This window comes from Fukomys damarensis, unplaced genomic scaffold (assembly GCF_012274545.1).
Source record: "Fukomys damarensis isolate Sample0158 unplaced genomic scaffold, DMR_v1.0_HiC HiC_scaffold_2, whole genome shotgun sequence".
Lineage (NCBI taxonomy): Eukaryota > Metazoa > Chordata > Mammalia > Rodentia > Bathyergidae > Fukomys > Fukomys damarensis.
Genome location: NW_022900914.1, coordinates 6,267,064 through 6,289,042, shown reverse-complemented (window position 1 = coordinate 6,289,042; position 21,979 = coordinate 6,267,064). Strand labels below are relative to the sequence as shown.

The window sequence follows — 21,979 nt, the reverse complement described above, 5'->3', positions numbered from 1 at the left end:
GAACTAGGATTAGAGGTCCCATCTGATCCAGCTATTCCCCTGCTGGGTAATCTTCCCAAAAGAATTAAAAGCATCCTACCACAGTGATATATGCTCACTCATGTTTATAGCGGCACAGTTTGTAGTAACTAAAGTTTGGAAACAGCCTAATTGCCCATCAACTGGAGACTGGATAAAGATGTGTGCATTTTTTTTTGTTTGTTTGTTTGTTTTAATAAAATGGAGTGCTACTCAGCCATAATGAACAAGAAACTAGAGACATTTACAGGTAAGTAGATGCACATTGAGGACATACCTCTTTAAGTGAAATTAATAAGACACATGTGTAAATACCATATAGTTTCTCTGGTGTGATAAACTAAAAGTGTAAATAAGAATCAAAATAAATAATTGATATTTTGTAATAGGAAGAAAAGGTTTAAAGGTATTGGGCAAATGGGAGGGGTAAGGTACAGGTAAAAGGGGAAGAGAAAAAAATAAGAGAAAAGGAAAAAAATGGAAACAAAGTCTTTGTAAATGCGGGGGGAAGGAGGCTAAGGGAATGGGGAAAAAATAAGAACCAAGATATGTCATGTAAAGGTACAAGATGCCAATGATGAGTGTAACTGCATTATATATCTAAAATGTACCAATAAAAATATTCAAAAAATAGATTACACACATAAGGATGGGGATTTAGCTCGGTGGCTCCACCGCCTGCCTTGCAGCACAAGGACCTGAGTTTGATCCCTGGTACCAAAAAAAAAAAAAAAAAAAAAAGATTACACACATATGTAATGTATTTTGATATAACCCTTCTTCCCACTGACTGGACACTGACTTATAAGTACTTAAGATTATTGCCTCTCTACACCAGTTTTCTGAGCTAAGAGAAATGGTTACTTTCCTTTTCCTGGCCACCAACCCTGACATTCTCCTATAAAACTTCTTCTTTTCCTTCACATAAGAAATAGCAGGGTGGGGCCGGGGATTTAGCTCAGTGGTTCGGTGGCCTGCCTTGCAAGCACAAGGACCTGAGTTCGATCCCCGGTACCACCAAAAAAAAAGAAAAAAAAAAAAAGAAATAGCATGGAGTATAGGAAAAGTGGGAAGGGTAGGGGAGAGGGAATAAGGGAAAAGAAAAATATATGAGAAAATGAAAAAATGGAAATAAAGTGTTTGTAAATGCGGAGGGGAGGAGGGGACTAAGGGAGGGCAGGGACAAGGGGAATAAAATGAGAACCAAGACCTGTCATGTAAAGGTACAAGATCCCAGTAATGAATGTAAACGTACTGTATATATAGAGATAAACGTACTGTATACCTAGAATGTACCAATAAACTCAATAAAAAGAAAAAAAATAAATTTATTTTGCTTAAGAAGTTTTGAGAAATAAAAAAAAAAAAAAAAAGAAAAGAAAAAAAATAGCATGGACCCAGTGACAGGAGAGTCTCTGCAGGTTTCCTCTCAGTGGTACTCAGTGATTACCAACGAGGGGTGATTTTGCTTTCTCTGCCCCTGAGCTACATTTGACAGTGTCTGAAGACAGTTGTTGATATCATAACCAAGCTGTTATTGTCATTTAGAGTGCAGAAGCAAGGCTACTGCTAAATATCTGTGCTGAGTAATTCTGATTTTACCTTGACTGGATTAAGAAACTCCTAGAGAGGTAACTGGATTAGGAAGCACTAATATCCTCCATGGGCTAACATGATGAAGAATTCATAGCTGAACAGGCTGTAAGAAGGGAGCGCCCAACTGGAAGAAGTGGGCTAAGGGGCACGGCCTTGGGGATTGTATCTGTTCCCTAGCCCCTTCCTTTCTGTCTTTCTCCTACTTTGCTTCCCGGATGCTACAGATTAAACAGCTTTTCTATGCCTTGCCTTTCTGCCCTGGTATTTCTGTAGAGGAGCCCCTTAATAATGGACTCAAACTTCTGAAACCATGAGCAAAAATTAACCTCTCTCTATGTAAGTTGCAGGTATATTTTGTCCTGAAGACAGAAACAATATCTTGTGATATATAAGACAACAATCCACAATAAAGAATTATCTGGCTCAAAATGGAAACTGTTCTAGAGTCTATAAGACAAATGGAATAAAATTCCCACTCCTTGCTTCTGAGGTGGAAAACTGCTCTTCTAATCTGACTGGAATTTGAGACTATTTTTTATATATCAAAAAATTTCCTCAAAAATTAAATGTAAAAGGAAATAATTGTACTTATTTGTGCTTCAGTTAGGGTCTCCTTAGCAGTTAGCTAGCTTTCTTTCTTTTTCTTTTTCTTTTTCTTTTTTAAAGACAGGGTCTCACTATGTAATTCGGTTCAGGGTGGCCTTCAAATCACTATACAGCCTGGGCTGGCTTCATGGTGATCCTCCTGCCTCAGCCTCCCAAATGCTGGGATTACAGGATTGGGCCACCATGCCTGGCAGCAGTTAGTTTCTTTTAGCCTCTTTTAGGTGGTCATGTTCTTCACAATATACCAAATACTAATTTCACAAATAATCATTTTTAAACATCCTGATACAGTAATTTATTCTTAGTTCTCAAGATAGCATTTTAAAATTCAATAATTTATTCATCTGACAAATATTTACTGTGTCCTTATTAAATATAAGTTATATATTGTGCTTTGAACTAGTTATACAATAACGAGCAAGAACAGATTAAGGTACCTTACGAAACAGCAGTTTAGAGTCTAAACTAGATTATTCAGGAAATAGCCAAAGCTAGTAAAAGTCTGCAATTATGGATCAGAGCCATAACTATGAGATTTGATCAGCTAGTTGTAGAACAAAGAAAAGGTTCCCTTTAAGGAAGCAATGGCTAAACAGATGCCTAAGTATTAATTGTATGAAAAGAAGAAGCAGCAAGCTAGGTTGAGGGAAAGCCATGCACAAAGCCCCTGGGAGAAGGAAAAAAATGTGGTGCGTCCATGGGACTCCAGCAAGGCCATTAAACCTGGAGAAGATGAACCAAAAGCTCCAAAGTGACAGTGAGAAAAATGAAGCTGTGCCAGAGAGAGATTCGGAAGAGTGTCCCTACCTTGAAGCCAGGGTGTCACATGGCGACCCTTTTCTCTTATGTGAGTCTGGGTTAGCAGGATCGGATGAACTGTCCCCGAGGCCACTCATGTTGAAAAACTTCACACCTGAAAAGGAAGGATAAGAGTAAGAAATCTATGAAACAACCTTTTCAACCAAATCAGGGACAGGGAATTCCCTTCCTATTTCTTTCTCTTTTTTTTTTGCTTTTTTTGAGACAGGGTCTCACTATGTAGTTGAGACTGACCTGGAACTCACTATGCAGCCCAGGCTGGTCTCAAACTCACAGTGATCCTCCTGTCTCAGCCTCCCAAGTGCTGGGATTACAGGCATGTGCCACCACCTCTGGCTCCTTCCTCATATTTCTAAATATAGCCAAAATTTCTAAACATTGTAGTTTGTCAATAAACAGAGGACTATCACTATAATAAAACATCAGCATCTATATAAAACCACAAGGGTCATCAGCTATTCATTGCTCCTATAATTCTGTTTCCTAAACCTGAAAAGTAAAATAATCCCTTATAAAATAACTGTGATCGACTCAAATGAAAATAATTAAAAAAGAGATTTTTGTTCTTACAAAGAGAAAAAAATAATTTCATGTATAAATGTAAAGACCGATATACAACTAAACTCACAGGAATTATTTTTGAATGTTTTAATTTTATGAGGTAGGGTCCCCCTTTGTAGTTTAGGTTGGCCCTGAACTCACTGTGTAGCCCAGCTGGCCTGGAACTTGCTACATTCCTCCTGCCTCAGCCTCCCAAGTGCTGGGATTCCCGCATGCGTTACCATGCTGGGCTTATTTTTGGATTTTTACTCAGACCCTACCTTGCAGAAGGTTGTGAAATAACATTACCTACAAGGTTTAGTACTTTATATTGATAGAAATTAAATAACACATATATGATTAAAGTGACAAACTGGATTTGGAATTTGAATTATACTTTCCCCTCTGAGTTCCATACTCCTAACCTTGTGTTTATGTAGTTAGGCTACAAAGATCAAATGTTTAGTCTATGTTAGGATCCTGGGATAGGTGCCAGAGAACACAGTCATTCCCCCTGCATGCCAGCCAGGTCTCTCACCTGTTGTGCCAGTTAGCAACTGCACTTAACGAGCCTGTGGGAGCTGTGCCTTTTTAGTCACTTCTCTGTAATCCCTAATGAAGCTCAGAGTCTTTCAATGGCCTTGCAGTCATCACTACCTTCTGGATTTTATTAGTGCCGAACAACACACCCTACATTCTCTAACCTCATAAAAGAAAGGCAAACTCTTGTTAAAAGGGGAAACTTTTAGCTTTTCTTTAAATTCTAAGTTGTTAAAGACCACGGCATGGTGTGTTGGCTGTTATGCTGGGAACGTGAGTTGTAACGAATGTTGAAGTCTTTGAATATCTAGCACATGGCTTTGGTTATCATATTTGAATAAATCCTTTCTGTAACCCTAAAAATCACTGATTCAAGTCCTTCTCTTGACCAAATACTGTCATATCCTTCTCATTGTACAGATATCCCCAAAATTTTAGTCATGAAACTATTTCATGTAAGTAAAAAGGCACATTTCCAATTTTTCCATTTTAGAAAAGTGTAAGTTTCCAACACCTAGGACTGTGATCTTGCAATTATTTTTTTATTCTTTTTCTTTTACTTCTCACTTCTAATGGGTATCTATGCCCCACCAATTCTTCTCTAACAAGGCATTTTAGATTTTCCATCTTCTGATAGTTATAAATCTAGTTTTGAACCAAACTTTCTAGATTAATGCAAGATCCTTTCATCTTGCTTCTCAATTCCAGCCATTCTCACGTCTAATCTACCCTATAAACAGCAGCAGAAACATTCTTGTTCCAATGTCATTTTCAAGATATCACTTTCTTAGTGGAGAATCAATTGGACCCCCCCCTACTGAAATATAACAGATAAAAGTGTGGGCTCTGGAGCCAGAAAGACTTTGTTCAAATCTTGGTTTAACCCTAACGGTACCACCCTGTCCTTGGGCAAAGTACATAATCTATCTTTAAACGTACTTCCTCCTCAGACTGCTTTTGTTTCAGTTGCTGCCATGAGTCATTCTAGCCTCTTCTCACATGACCCCTACACACAAGCAAACAGCAGGGTCTGTCAATTTTTATTTCCTAAATACATTCATTCCTCACACTCTCCTTTACCAAGATGACAAGTTAGATTTTCATCATCTCTTGTTGGAACTACTAAAATAGTTTCCCAAATGGTTTCCGTTTCCATTCTTGTTTTCCTTACATCTATTGCAGAATCACCAGAATAGACTACCAAATATATGTCTGATCATGTCATCCTTTACTAAATGCTCATTACCCCAAGGACATCTAACTTCAGTAACATAGTATACAAAGTTTGCATCAGCTTTCACTTAATGTGAGAAAAATGAAAGATTAAGTGTGTGGCTAGACTGGGGAATGAGAGAGTAGTGGATGATGTCAGCAAGAAAAAGGGAGGCTATAGCAGGTAAGGCCTTTAAAAAGATGTGCACCATGGTATATGCATTCTGGGAGGCTGAGGCAGGAGGATGGCAAGTTTTGAGTCCAGCCTGGGCAACTTAACAAGACCCTGTCTCAAAAAATAAAGTAAAAAAGTACTGGGGACATAGCTCAATGAGAAGGCACTGGATTCAATTCCCAATACTGGCGGGGGGGAGCGAAGAGAACTGTCTATGGTCTTGCTATCATCCATTCTGAAATCTGAACAAAATAATAATCAGCTAAGTGTTATACTACTGTAATAGTAAACAGATGCTTTCTTTTTCATGAAGATTAACAGAAATTAAATAATGTTAACCAAATTATCACAAAATTGAAGGTACAACTTAACTTTATTTTCACAGAGATTAAAACATAAATTTTTAGTTAAAATAAATGGAATTATGCCACAAATAATGAAGTATCAACTCTTCTTTTATACAAAAGCATAAAGAACAGAGTGAAGGAAATAATAAACAAAAAAGCTAAAAGGCATGACTTAAGGATTCACCCAAATTCAAAAGAAAAGTTTGTTAACTCATATTTATGCTCAGGTGCCACTTCTTGTGAAGTTGTCCATTTTTTTGGCTCCAATAAAATTATGTTATACTCATCTGGAAGTCTATTCATTTTAAAAAATATTCCTGGGTATATATTTATTATAATGTGCTGTAAGTTGTAGTTCCTTTCTTTGTCTCCTTTTCTAGATTTTAAACTCAGAGGCAGCTACTAAATCTTTTCATTATATATCGACTATCTAATAACATAATGCCTAAAAGATATAGAAGCTAAATAAGCAGGTGATGAATTAAATGTGATTAAGCTATCTTCAAACTATATTCTCAGTTTCTCTGTCTGTCTGTCTCTCTCTCTATTTTTGATACAGGGTCTCATTATGTACTTTAGACTGGCCTTGAACTCACTAGGTAGCCCCAACTGGCCTTCAACTCTTAGTGACCCTCCTGCCTCAGCCTCCCCAAGTGCTAGGATTACAGGACAGGTATGCACTACCACATGCGGCTTCTTTTTAAATTTTGAGACAGGGTCTTGGTAAATCACTAAGTTGCCCAGGTTGGGCCTTGAACTTCTGATCCTCCTGCCTCAACCTCCAAAAGTACTGAGATTATAGGTGTGCACCACCATGCCTGGCTTACATTTAAAAACTTTAAAGCTTATTTAAGGTTTTACAGTAAAAATTTCCAGAATCTTTTATAAAGCTTTGAGATTTTTTTTTCCTATAACTGAGAAATATGAGCTTCCTTTGAAATTTTTATTCCCTTACTGTCCACAGAAATAAAACAAAAACCATCTTCTTGGTCTAGAAATTGGAGAATATCCCTTCTAATTCTGAAAAAAGTAAAGATCTATTTTAGAGAAACAACCTGAAATATTTCACAGTATTTTAAAGTCACAAAGCCAGGTTGTAGTTATATAACCAGGATAATCCAACCTCACAGATTTGATAATTTTGAGCAACAAATAAACCTGGATCTAAAATAAGATTCTCATGCTATGCTACCCGAGGACTATTAGCTGAAGTTTCACATCTGCTAAATTTATCTGAGATTCTGGGGCTGAGGAAACAGCAGACACAATTCAACTGCAGCCAGACAGGCCGGCCTACCAAAACAAGCCAGCAGTCAAAGAGCTATGGAGAGTCACCAACAATTTTCTGTGGTATGATTCATGCATTAACTCCTTTCTATTTACAAAGCACAATCAACAAAGTGCAATGTAAAGCCTCAGATGAGGCCCAACTTTTATAGCTGTTGTATTTATGTGCAGTGGCTTTATATTTAGCACTTAGGGTACTTAAAAAGGGGTTATTGACAAAAGAAATTTTGGCTTCAGGAAACTAATTTGTGTATCACTTTTTTAAAGAGGTAAATTTCCTAAGTAAAGTACCCTGTTGATTTAAAGAGTTCCTAAATTATACCCAATCTGACTCAACCTCTAGTAGTTTTGGGAACTAGAAACTACATCTATCTCTGCTTCAGTGCACCAGACTAAATCAAATAGGCGGAGGCCAAGAAACAGGACAGTGTTTTTTAATTCAGTTGAATTTAAAAGTTCTACATAAGAAATCTGTTATTCATCTCTCAAATTTAGCTGAAAATTAGTTAATAAGCAACTCTAATAATATACTTAAAAATCCTTAGTAGACCATCAGCACAGAGATGCACACATATACCTAGATAGACTCAGAGCTACGTCTCCCCAAACTGGGTTGCATGAAGAAGAAAAACCATAATAAATAGAGATCTCCTGAACCAGATACTTTCCATAAAGAAATGTTTCTCAAACTGGGTCCTCAGATACCTAGGGTCCTGTCCAGGAAGTTTATAATTTATCTGTTCATTTCAATAATAATTGAACTCTTTCTCATATGGTAAGAAAAGATGAGAATTTTAGGATATTTGTTGCCCATTTCATAGATGAATAAAATTCAGTTATTTGGCGATACTGTACTTTGTTTATTCATTCATCAGTTCATGAATATTTAAGTTGTTTGCACTTGTTGGGTGTTACCAATTATATTGTTATGAACACTGACACACAACCTTTTGTGTGAACATGTTTTCAATTCTTTTGGGTATGCACCTTGGGCAGTGAAGCCAAACCTTTCAGAGCTTTCAATGATAACAAACAGCCCACCACAGCACTGACCTAGGATTAGAACTACTAGATTATGTGGTAACTCCAATATCTTGAGAAATGCCAAAGTGTTTTCCACAGTGGCAACATAACCTTAAATTCTCACCAGTAATACATGAGCGTTCCACTTTTCCACATCCTTGACAAAATAGTTATCTTCCCCCTTCGTAAAAAATTATAATCATCCTAATGAGTGTGAAATGGTATCTTGTTTTTACATTTCCGTAATTACTAATGGCACTGAGCATCTTTTCACATATTTATTGGCCATTTGTATATCTTCTTTGGAGATAAGTCTATTTAAGTCCTTTGTTTTTTTTAATAAGTTTTATTGTATAAATTTAAGGTATCCAACACGGTATTATATATATATGTGTAGATACATATATACACAGTTTTATATATACATATATATTTATATGTATTATACACACACACACACACACATGCACATACATCATTATTATAGTGAAGCAAACATTTCCATCATCTCACACAGATACCCATTTTACCACAGTGGCAACAGCAGTTCGTGGCAGTACCACTGAGCTAAATCCCGCTCTACTCTTAATAGCCTGCCTCTACTTTTAATTTATCAAAATTCCTGAACACAATACACTATTATTATTTTTTTTCTTTTTTGGTACAGGGTATTGAACTTAGGACTTTGTGCTTGTGAGGCAGGCAGTGGAACCACTGAGCTAAATCCCTGGCCCTCAATTATTAATTATAGTTCTCATGTTGTGTACTAGATTTTTTAGACTTATCTTACATATTTGATATTTTGTATCCTTTAGCCTGCATCTCTCCCTTCCCTGCCATTGTCCCTAATAACTACGCTTTTATTTGTTCTCTATACTCATGCAGTATTTGTAATTTTTTACTGTCAGATTCCACCTGTAAGCAGATCGTGCCATACTTTTCTGTGACTGGGTTATCTCAATTAGGATAATGTGCTCCAGGACCATCCATGCTGTGGCAAAATGGCAAGATCTCCTTTTAGGGCTGAAGTATATATGTATATAAATTCATCTATTCACAAACTTTACTAATTCATTCATTCATAAAAATATGAGGAAGGCAGTATTTTAGAGAGAGTAAACCTGCAGCAAGCATAGATTGCTAAAATTTGCCCAACATTTTATATGACTGAAGGAGAAATCAATCTTAGGTACTTTGGTTTCAGAATCTGGATAACATTTTAAGTTCTATAACTAACCCAGAGTCACGTAACTATTACATTAAAAAGCCAGCAATACAGTCTTAGTTTTTTATTTTTGCCTTCTCATCAAAAAGATTTTCCTATAGACCCAAGAGGAGTCTTCTAGAAAATCAGAATTCATTAAACTACATGTGAAAATATAGGTGGTGCTTACAATATTCTCAAACAAATAAATAGAGAAACTTTTCGATTTTTTTCTCCAAAAATCATATGGAAATAAAACTGATTATATACCTAAGTCTGACTTAACTTCTATGGTACATTATAATATAAAATCAATCATTCTCTGTAAGATATACTTCACCTTAAAACGTAAATGCCCTGTTCTATCAAAAGGAAAAGTTCTACCTTTATAAATGCTTATTTTTGTTCTGTATTTTGGATTCTAAAGTTACTCACAAACATTTGTGTGTATGTGCATCTGTGTGTGTACTGCCTTATCAAAAATACTCAAATTATCTTTATAAATCTTTCTAGAATTTTGGAGCCCTGTCATGTTTCAACAGACTGTCTCCTGAAAACAGTAGTCTTTCCTTTACCACACAAATTCTCAGTAACAAATCCATGGATCTTCAAAGTCACATATCATAATCTCCTTAGGAAAAAAAAAAAAAAGAAACAGATGAGGTCTGAGTGAAGGGCCACTGAACCAAACAACTGGCCTTATGTTCTATCATGCCATTTTATAAAAGGCACTATTATGAGAAACAAAGGAAGCTGATAAACTCTTCCACGTCACCAGAGACCAAACATATGTGACAACTGTGCAATACATGATCCTGGGTCAGACAATTAGGAAAGCTTTAATAAGGACTGGACATCAGATAACAATAATAAAAATACTGCTTCTTAAATTTGACTTTATTGTGGTTAAGTAGGTGATACTGAATATTTGGAGTGATAGATAATAATTGTCTATAACCTACTTTCAAATGGTTCATCATCATCTTAGTGGTGGGGGAGGAAGAGACTTAATCCTAAACACAGATAAAGCAAATGTAACAAAACATTTACAAGGTGTAAAACTGGACAAGGGGCACACAGGTGTTTAGGGTACTAACTCTGCATCTATTTGTTAAATCTGGTATTGTTTTTAATAAATGTCAAGAAGAAAGAAGAGAAAAATTAATTTCTAGAACAAGCACAAATATCTAGGTTTCTAGAAATTAACGAAATTTTAAAGACAGAGGTACAGGATTTAAATGAAGCTCTTCTGAGATAATTTTGTACTTCAAGTCCTTGATTCAAAGCTCAATTAATAGTATTGCTTCCACTTCCCAAACTCATTGTTTACTGCAAACACAGGCACTGCTTGTCAGGCAGCTAAAGTCTGTTGCCCGTCACTGCCATGATTATTGACCCCCACCTGCTAAATTGATAGCTTTCACTCTTCATAGTGACTGTCATGTCTTTCCTTCAATAAGTAAGTTTGCAGCCAGGGCAGAGGGATGACGGGAATTTATTGGTGCTATTACTGTTTCACTTCTTAACCGATGTAGCGATCACACAAACATATTTGGTACATAACTCAAAAGTTATATGCTTAGTTGGACATGGTAGCACACTCATATGATTCCAGCTACTTGGGTGGCTGAGGCAGGAGGAATGTAAGTCTGAGGTCAGCTGGCATAATTTAAAGAGACCTTGTCTCAAAATCTGAAAAAATTTAAAGGGCTGGGGAAGTAGCTCAGTGGTAGGGCACATGCCTACCATGTTCAAGGCCCTGGATTCAATTCCTAGCACTGTAAGGTGGTTGGGGTGGGGGGTTATATGCTTAACTTTGTGATTTTTATCTGAACGTTATAATTTAATGAAAAGTCTATTAATTTAAAAGTGTTCTTTCTGGAAGTCTTCCACTTACTGATTTACAGTTTCTGATACTCTTCATCTATAGTCTTGGCTTGGCACACATTATTTTGTATCCACAGGTTGCTACTGCTATCATCCTGTTTGTGGATACACTGGTTTTATTCCTAGTTAGTTCATGATCTGAAGAAAACACAACAGGGCTGGGGATTTAGCTCAGTGGTACCGCCACCTGCCTCACAAGTGCAATATCCTCAATTTGATCCCCAATACCAAAAAAAAGAAAGAAAGAAAGAAAGAAAGGAAGGAAGAAAGAAAGACAGACAGACAGAAAGAAAGAAAGAAAGAAAGAAAGAAAGAAAGAAAGAAAGAAAGGAAGGAAGGAAGGAAGGAAAAGATCTGGATTCAAGAAAACAGCAACAATGTAAAACTTCCCAAATGAGAAATAATGACAATAGATGTTAGACATACATGAACTAAATATTGGATGGTTTAATACAGTTTTCTGATGCCATTTTCAATGCAGTATGGAATTCAGAGTCCAACTATAAGCTGTAAGCTCTGAGCTCTTCACTGGTTTCAATTTCTAACTTTTCTAACATGCTCTCTTAGGAATGCTGAAGTACTTGTTTTATAATAACAATGAAGCTTTCCAGACCAAACACATATTTTCATTTAAAAAAATATCCAATAGACAAACATTTTCCCTCTATATTTCTGCAGAGACAAAGCTATTTAAAAACAGCTATAATTCCTACCTGGGAGACTTCTTTGTTCATAATGAGTTCCCAAAACAGATATGGTTAAACCTAGGGCTCCAGGTGGTGGCTTCCAGGGAATGGGGCAATGATATTTTCCAGAGATGGCTCTAGTCTCTTCACTCTCTTCTCATTTAAGGCCAATTGCACAAACAACTAAAAACAAACAAGAAGAAAAAATAAAAACAGAAAGGTTAGATTTTTATTTTATTTTCCAAAAATGATAAAGGTCAGAAATGCTAGGAAAGGAAAGAAAATGCAATCTTAAAGGCCAAACAGAAAAATATTTTCAAAACACGACAAAAATCTATCTTTACGGATGAAGTTCTTGCTGGTGATTCCTATTTGAGACTATTTGTTGCTTAAGAAATACATGATTATATTTTTTTGTCCTTCATTTCTGCCTTTATTTTTTATTTTATTTATTTATTTTTTTGGTACCGGGGATCAAACTCAGGACCCTAGGCTTGCAAGGCAGACAGTGGAACCACTGTTATATTTCTTTTTAAAAATTTTTTTTCTCATTGAGTTTATTGGTACATTTTAGGTTTACGGTATAGTTACATTCATCATTGGGATCTTGTACCTTTACATGACAGGTTTGGTTCTCATTTTTTCCCCTTATGCCTTTATATTTCTTTCAAAAATTGTTTTTGGCTGTACTTGTATCTTTCTTGTTATCTAAAAATTCTGGTTTATCACATTTTCAGTTATCATTTAATTCTTTAATTTACATACTACTCATCCTATGTATTATATAAAGTTGTAATATTTTAAAGTTATTTAATATTTTAACTTAAGATTTTTATTGAAAAAATTCACACATTTTTATATGCAAATAAAGTTAGTTGAGCTCTCGTTCCAGTAACGATGGACGCTTTTGTATTAGACTAACTGGAGCACAGATAGTAATTATAAATTCTGACCAAAACACAAAAAAAGAAAACTGAAGACATTGGTAAGTGATAAAGCAGGCACAAACTGTAGGGTATCTGATCATTATGAGAAAAAAATTGCTGGATTGAGGTAAATGCTCATAAGACTTTCGCGTAATAGAACCTTTCCCTCTACTTTAAGTGCTGGTGGCTGGAAGGAAAGCAGAAAACCATGGTTTATTTAGCTTTAGGCATGAGGAACTCTACCTCAGGACTAAGAGAAATTTGGAAATGGACTGACACAATTATCTAGAGTACAGCTATTACCTGTTCATTTTTTAATGCACTTATTTTTTGTATAATTTGTTTATAAATTTATCTATTGTATCTTGCATAATTTTGCGACATGCAGCACATGTACCAATTCATATACCACTGTGTGTCACACTACATTTTACTTTTCTTGTATTTCTTCCCTTCTTTCCTTTCCCCTATCCCTCCCACTTCCCCTCCTTTAGACCTTTTCTTCCTATTTCACATTATCAAGTATACATTTCAATCCTTATTTATACTTTAGTTTTTCATACCTGAGTAACTATTCGATATTTACACGTGTCCTATTTATTTCACTTAAGAGTATGGCCTCAATATGCATCCATTTAGCTATAAATGTCTCTAGTTTCTCATTCTTTATGGCTGAGTAGTGCTCCATTTTATGTTTTTAAAAGCATCTTTTTATGGGCAATTGGGCTGTGGCCAAGTATTAGCTATTACAAACTGTCACACAACATTTTGAAAAATGGCAGAGCAGTAAATGCCAGCAATTCAGCTTCCCTGGGACAAAGTGTCTAGAGTAGGGGAACAATAGCCTGGAGAGGAACCAAAGTGAGCGGAGGTACCCAGCAACCACGAGGGAACTGGCAGAGGAGAAGAAAATAGGTCTAAGCGATACAGAAGAAGTAGATCTCACCGCGGAGGAGAGACCACAGTGAAACATGGAAACCGAGAACTGCAGTGGGAAGCAGCAAGGAAAACGGGGGCCACTGTTTCCAGAGTGGCTTCCGTGTCAACAGCTGGTGAGCGACCTCAGTACAAGCGCCCGCAGCTACAACCCGGAGCGCGAGCTGCGGACAGTACTGCGTGAACCCGGGTCCTAGAGCGGCCCCTGGGCTGCTTCGCTGCCGGGTTCCCCAAGTGGATGAGGAAGGCAGACAGCTCCACTGAGAGGCCGGGACTGGGAACCACAGACCCGGCCTGCGTCACAGCCTGGACGGTAGCTCACACTGGAGCCCGTTCTCACTGTAAGCAGATCTCTAACGCAGGCCGCCTCGACTTCCGGATGGACAGACACGGCCTGGCTTGAGCTACTCCTTAATCCTAGTGAGGAAAAGAGCCACGCATCCGAAACGACAGACAACTTCCTTTTATTACTATTTGACTGTATTACTTCTTCATTTTTATTTTACTTTATTTTTTTTCTGTTTTCCTCCTTCTATACACTTCTCCCCACACTTCTATCCAATAACTTTACCCCTTTTTCTTTTATGAGCGTGTCTGGGTATGTGTGCTTCTCTTCCTCTTCCTTTTTTCTCCCAATATAGTTTATAGAGGGTAAGGGAATTCTCCTTTGTCCCTTTATATCCCTCCTGCTTTTATCCATATGTTTGCCTGACTTCTTTCTCTTGTGTCTTAACTCTTTTCAATTTTTCTTTTCTTTCCTCTCCCCAAAGTCTCCTATAACTATGTCTCTAATATTTATACCATAGAATCTTTTCCCATCCTCATTTCTCACTACAAATTCTGTACCAGTTTTCCCTGTTATCCCTTCTAAATATCTAACACACGCTTACCATCATGAGGATCCTTTGTCCCTGCTAGTTCCTCCTTCCCATACCACAGAGCAGAGGACATTAAAAAACCATCACCACCACCACCACCACCACCAACAACAACAACAAAAACCTCTTTCCCTCCCTGGCATCACTCCAGCCCCAACTCTCTGGGCTTTACATAACTCATTCTATAAAATTACTGTTGAACGTATTTCTTCACCAGTAGGGGAGACACAGCTATCCCATTCAGCGCACATTCACTGTGGGCCAAGACTTGGGTTAAGATGCTTACACCATAACAGTGGGTTTCTTTTCTAGGGTAAAGGAAGACCCAAAACAGGGTCTCAAGCTATGTTGTTTCTCAACCAGCCACCACTAGAGCAGGTGAGCCTGTTACCGCTGTAGCTGCTTTGATTGCAGGAATAATCCTGACTCAGTGGAAAATTTTGGGCCAGTGAACCTGTCTGCCAAATCCTCCATCACACCCGGGAAGAGGGACAGCAAGAGCTCCTCACCCAGAAACCTGGACTGGACCAGACTCTGCGAGAACACCTGCAGCCTGGCAGAAAGAGGTCCTGAGCCTGAGCTGGCTTCAGTATTGTGGTGCAACAGTCAGAGGAGTGGGGTGTAAGCTGTCAGATGGGCAAAGAAGCTACTTGGGGATCACACAAGCAGTGTCTCACCGGGATCTTTAATCTGTGGTTCTATCAGACATCTTCTAGGTTTAAAATTTTTTTTATTTAGTAATGTGGAATTACGTGATGTTCCTTTACAATTTCCTGTGTATTTCTTTCAATAGCTCTGATTCAACAGTTGTCTAGTTCTTTCCCTCGTCTCAGCTCCCTATCTAGTTTCTTCACCTCACGTCCCCCAAAGACAACATAATTAACACATTTCTTTATTCTTTCTCCAAACACATAAACTCCTCCTCCCGTTTTTAAATTCCCCATACGTGGCTCCCTCACAGTCCCTCTGTCTTCCCTAGCATTATTCCTCGGTCCTCCCCACCCTAACACTCTGGTTCTGCCGTATCTTATCTAGCTTACTGTCCTCATCACAAAGTAAACCCCTTTCTCCTACATCTTACCCTTGCCCCCATAAAATATCCTGAAAACTCTCAGTCTAATCCTTCAATCAACTAGAAGTACTCCAACAGAATCAGACCCCACATCACCCTTTTCTTCTCCATCTACCACTGTTCTCCCTTCACACCTCTCCCTCAGCATCTCACGCTCCTCATCCAACCTCTTCCCCTTCTCTCCACCCCACCTCCCTCCCTCTCTGCAGAACCACCACAAATCACACACCGTCATGGTGTACAAGTAGAACAGACAAAGAGAGCAAGTGTCACTGCAACGACTAGCAATAGAAGTGCTGCAAGATCGAATCTGTGGTTGCTATTATGATCAGAAGTAATTCTTTTGGCTAAACACAAGGACAGTCGAAACCACTTAGGGTAAAAAACAGAAGGAGTAAATACTAACTAGCACTGGACATAAAAAGCTGAAAATTATTAATGAGGAGGCAACATCTTACTAAAAATCTCCATTTAAGCCACAATTTTCCTCACTTCTCTAGTCTTCAATCTGCAGTAAACCCTCTCCATTGAAAGGACAGGGGCGACAAAAAAGGAAGGCATACATAATTTTGAAAACAAATAAACAGATACATATAACAGAATGGAGAAGGAAGGAAACAAGATCTTTGACCCACCCCCCCAATATCCCAAGGCACAGCAAGGTGTCACAAAGGGAGAAAAAAAATTAATACCAGGTAGCAGGCATCTATGAAAAGTCCATAGAAGGGATGAAGAAAATGGATGAGTTCAAAGAGAAAATGAAACACAAGTTCACAGCAATTTCAATGTCCCCATGATGAATTTTGGAAAAATAGGTAAAAAGCTGGATGAGCCACCAAAAATACTTCAAATTTTGAATGACAAATTCAGCAAAGATATGGAATCCTCAAAAATATGTCAGACAGAAATACTTGAAATAAAAAACTATATAAAATCCATACACTGCAAAAATGACCAATATGAAGATAGAATGTCTGATACTGAGGACAACATAATGAATTATGATAAAGAGCGCAGAGAAGCCAAAAAGAAAAGAAGAGAAGACTATCTAGCAGCTACTAGATGACAATAAGACGACAAATCCAGGGCTAGTAAGACTTTGAGAAAAACTAGAAGACGGCACAGATACATTCACCAAATGCTTACAGAAATCAAGGAAGAAAATTTCCCAAATCATTATGAGTTTAAAATGCAAGTAAGCAACACTCATAGAGCATCAAACAATGATGAAAAAGAAGCTCACCATGACGTATCTTTATTAAATTACCATATATCCAGCCAAAACACAGAATTTTAGCGGCCAGAAAAAAAACAGAACAAAAAAATCACATATAAAGGTACATCAATTACAATCACAGCAGACTTTTCAACACAAACGCTAAAAGCCAGAACAGCTTAAAGTATTTTAAGCCCTAAGAGCAAATAACTTCCAACCCAGATTAACTCAGATAGAGAAATAAGGTATTTCCACGAAAAAGACCAGCTCAGAAGATTTATGAGTGTGCTAAACCAGCTCTAGAGAAAATACTTAAGAATATTCTCAACAGAAACAACCCATGTGATGCAGCTAAACACACAGAAGAAACTAGTGAGGTCAATGGATAAACAGCAACAAAAAACATCAGAAGAAAAACAAGGTGTACACCAGCAGATGAAGAAGGCAATGGTAGTTAATAACCAACACATTTCAGTAATACCTCTCAATGTTAATGGCCTTATTTCTCCAATTAAAACACAGACTGGAAGACTAGATCAAAAAACAGAATCCAACAATCTGTTATATTCAAGAAGCTGATCTAATCCCAAAAGATATCCAGAGACTAAAAATTAAATGATGGAAAACAACATTTTATGCACTAGGGCCCCCAAAACACGCAGGGGTAGCAATTTCTAATATCGGACATGGGAAACTTCAAGATAAAACTGATTGGAAGAGATAAAGAAGGTCACTACATACTAGTTAAGCGAACAATCCAACAAGAAGAGATAACATTGATATGAACATCAGTATAATAAATACTAGAATACCTATCTTTATAAAACAAAAGTTGCTAGAATTAAATGATCAAATAACACTAAAACAATCATAGTAGGGGATTTTAACATTCCACTTTCACAGAGACAGATTAACTAAACAACAACAACAAAAAAAAAACCAATAAAGAAATTTTAGAACTGAACCACACCTTTGAACATATGGACTTAATGGATACATACAGAGAATTACAACCCTTTATAATAATATACATTCTTTTCAGCAGTACATGGTACTTTTCCAAAACAGATTACTTACTAGTCCACAAAGCCTGTTTAAGTAAATAGAAAGAATATAAATTATACTATGAATATTATCAGATCACTCTGCAATGAAAATAGAAATGAATGACAGAAGAAATTTTGGATAAGGCAAAGCTCCTGGAAAATTAACAATGTACTATCAAACAACCAATGAGTCACAGAAGACATCAAAGAAGAAATTTAAAAATTTCTGAAAGTTAATGACATTGATGGTATAACTTGTCAAAACCTCTGGGACATTATAAAAACAGTTCTCAAGAGGAAAATTTAACACAATCAATGCTCACATTAGGAAAACAGAGCAAGTTCAATACCAATACTCCTCTAACTCTTCAAAGAAACTGAAAAGGACAGAGTGGCACAAATTCATTACGGAAGCCAGTATTACCCTGCTTCCAAAATCATATAAAGACCCAAATGAAAAAGAAAGCTATAGGCCAATCTCCTTAATGAACACAGATGCACCAATCCTCAACAAGATACTAGCAAATAGGGTGCAGCACATCATCAGAAAGATCATACATCATGATCAAGTAAGTTTCATCCCAGAGATGCGAGAATGGTTCAATGACTGTAATACAATAAATGTAATACATCACATAAATGGAAACAAGGTAAAAAAACCATATGATCATATCAATAGATGCAGAAAAGGCTTCTGACAAAATACTGCACAACTTCATGATAAAAACCCTGAAGAAATTAGGTACAGAATGCCTGAATTTGATAAAAGCTATTTATGACAAACCAACAGCCAACATCATATTAAATGGAAAAAACTAAAAGCATTCCCTATACAACCAGAAGCAAGACAAGGATGTCCACTATAATTTCTTCTATTCAGCACAGTACCTGAAACATTAGCCAGAGCAACCAGACAAGACAAAGAAAGAAAAGGGAGACATACAGAGAAAAAGAATTCAAATTATCATTATTTACAGAAGACATGATATTCTACATAGAAGACCCAAAGAACTCTACCAAAAACTCTTAGAATTAGGTAACAAACTTCAGCAATGCAGCAGGATACAAGATCAACACACAAAAATCATTAGCATTGTGTACACAATGAATTAGGTAAGAAGGAAATCATGAAAATAATACCATTCACAGGAGCTTCAAGAAAAATGAAATACCTAGGAATTAACCTAACCAAGGAAGTGAAAGACTTCCATGAAGAAAGCTATGATATTCTGAAAAAAAAAGATCAAAGGGGACATCAGAAAACAGAAAGATAACCCCTGCTCCTGGACAGGCAGAATGAATATTGTCAAAATGACCATACTCCCAAAACTGTTACACAGGTTCAATGCAGTCCCAATTAAAATACCAATGGCGAACTTTACAAGATTAGAGAAAACAATCTTAAAATTCATATGGAACCAGAAGAAACCTAGAATAGAAAAAGCAGTGCTGGGCAACAAGAGTAAAGCAGGAGGCATAGCAATGCCTGACTTCAAGCTATACTACAAAGCAATAGTGATAAAAAAGGCATAGTACTGGAACAAAAAACAGATATGTGGATTAATGGAATGGAACTGAGGACACAAAAACTTCCTCAGACACATTCAGCTATTTGATCTTTGACAAAGGGACCAAACGCCTATGTTGGAGGAAAGCCTATTCAACAAGTGGTGCTGGGAAAACGATGTTCAGTAGATTGAAGGTGGACTATTATCTCTCACCATATACTAAATTAAAATCAAAATGGACCAAAGATCTAAACATCAAAACAGAAACATTAAGCCTATTGGAAGATAAAAACAGCTAAAACACAAGAAGACATACATGTAGGAAAAAATTTTCTAAACAGAACCTCAAGAGCAAAAGAAATAACAGCAAGAATCAACAAATGCAATTACATTAGACTAAAAAGCTTCTATACAGCAAAAGAAACAATCAGTAGTCTGCAGGCACAACCCATAGAATGGGAAAAAAATTTTTGCTAGCTATTCCTCAGACAGAACATTAATATCTAGAATATATAAAGAACTAAAAAAAAAAAATTAAACCACCTAAAATTAAAGATCTAGTCAAGGAATGGGCAAAACAAGTGAACAGACACTTCACAGAGGAAGAAATATAAATGGAACATTTATACATGAACAAATACATGAAAAAAATGCTCATGAGAGAAATGCGAATTAAAACATTAAGATTCCATCCTACTCCAGAAAGAATATCAATCATGAAGAAATAATAAATGCTGGCATGGCTGTTGTGAAAAAGAAACCCACCTTCATTGTTGGTGGGAATATAAACTAGTACAACTATTACAGAAATCAGTACAGAGATTTCTCAAAGAACTAATATTAGAAATTCCATATGACTCAGTAATTTCCCTGCTAGGTATCTTCCCCCAAAAGCTTAAGACATCATACCACAGAAATACATGCATACCAATATTAATAACAGCTCCTACAATGTTCTGAACATTATGTAAATCAATTCAGTAACTGAGATAAAATGAAAAAATCTCTCAAAAATACAAATTATTTTGCCCATCAACTGGAGAGTGGATAAACAAAATGTGCTTTAATAAAATGAAGTACAATGCAGCCATAAAGAATGAGAAATTAGAGACATTTATAGCTAAATGGCTGTACATGGAGGTGATACTCAAGTGAAATAAATAGGACAGACATATGTAAATACCAAATAGTTTCTCTGGTGTGAGAAACTGAAAGTGTAAATAAGGATCAAAAGGCATAATAGATAATGTGAAATAGGAAGAAAAGGTCCAAAGGGGAAGAAGTAGGAGGGGTTGGGGAAAGGAAAGAAGATAATAGAATTAATATGAGAAAAGAAAAAACTGGAAACAAAGCCTTTGTCAATAGGTAGGTGTGGAGGGGTTTGAGGGATGGAAGGAGAATTAGGAAAAAAGAACCAAGATATATTATGTAAAGGCACAAATTTCCAATGATGAATGTCATTATATTGTATATCTAAAATGTACCAATACAATTAACCAATTACCACATAAACACACAAAGACTCTATATATTAAATTAATATGTAATTAAAAACAAAATACTCCAGATGCAAAATATTCAACAAATGAATTCTATCAAACATTTAGGGACCCAGCCGCCATCGCTCAAGCGCTGGGAGGTAGCCTGGGCCCCGATCCACCACAGGAAGGAGAGACACGCCTGCTCCCGACCCAGCTGCCATCGTTCAAGTGCCGGGAAGGTAGCCACGCAGGCGCCCCTGAACCCCCATAAGTCCCCCCACACCCGCACTCTCAGACCTCCTGACTGTGCCAGTCTTTGGACCAATTCTGCAGAGGCAGAGGTGGTCATCAAGGATATTTTTCTGAGTTCCCAACTTTGAACATCTTTAAAGAAAGGGCGTGAGAAACCTGTAATAGAACACTGTGGAGTTCAACCATTCAGAAGGTTGGGGAACTCAATCTGGGCCTTGCAGCCCGAGGTCAGTCAGCATCATGGGGTTCAGCAATCAGCTAACTGAGACCAGGAGACTTGCATCCTCACTCTGTCTGAGCCATTAAATGGTAAATACACTATATTGAAATTTTGTTCACTGCAGACATGTTCTGGACTGCTTCTTGATTTCAATTTAATTCAAATGATTTAAGGGTGATAGACTAGTGACTACCACAGGTGGTCAGTGTCCAAGTTGTGCTTGATCTTAATGTGTTGCTGATTGTATCAGTTGGGATAAAGCATTGCTGTTGATTTGATGAGCTGTTTCTCTGATGTTATGAAGATGAGAATGTCTGTGGGTCGTTAGAGACACAGAATCTAGGGCGCAAATATATCAGGAAGATTTGGGTGATAACCCAGAGATTAAATCAAGGACAGTCTGACAACAACAACAACAAAAAAAATGAGAAAACACTTAAGCAAGACACAAGGACAGACTTCCAGTTCACCAATGGCAAACAGTAGGGCAAATGAGGATGAAAA

At 37.0% G+C, this 21,979-nt stretch overlaps 1 protein-coding gene across 5 annotated transcripts in view; it reads right to left on the bottom strand.

Moving 5' to 3' along the window:
- Positions 1-21,979, bottom strand: part of Ncoa1 (nuclear receptor coactivator 1) — a 268,563-nt gene that overhangs the window by 104,467 nt on the left and 142,117 nt on the right. For all 5 annotated transcript variants that reach the window (XM_019204623.2, XM_019204626.1, XM_019204624.1 and 2 more), the window contains 2 exons: positions 11,968-12,123; positions 3,028-3,133 (listed from right to left, as the gene is read on the bottom strand). In XM_019204623.2, the coding sequence (XP_019060168.1) occupies positions 3,028-3,116 (89 nt within the window). In that variant the 5' untranslated portion in view covers positions 3,117-3,133; positions 11,968-12,123. The remainder of the gene's footprint in view (positions 1-3,027; positions 3,134-11,967; positions 12,124-21,979) is intronic.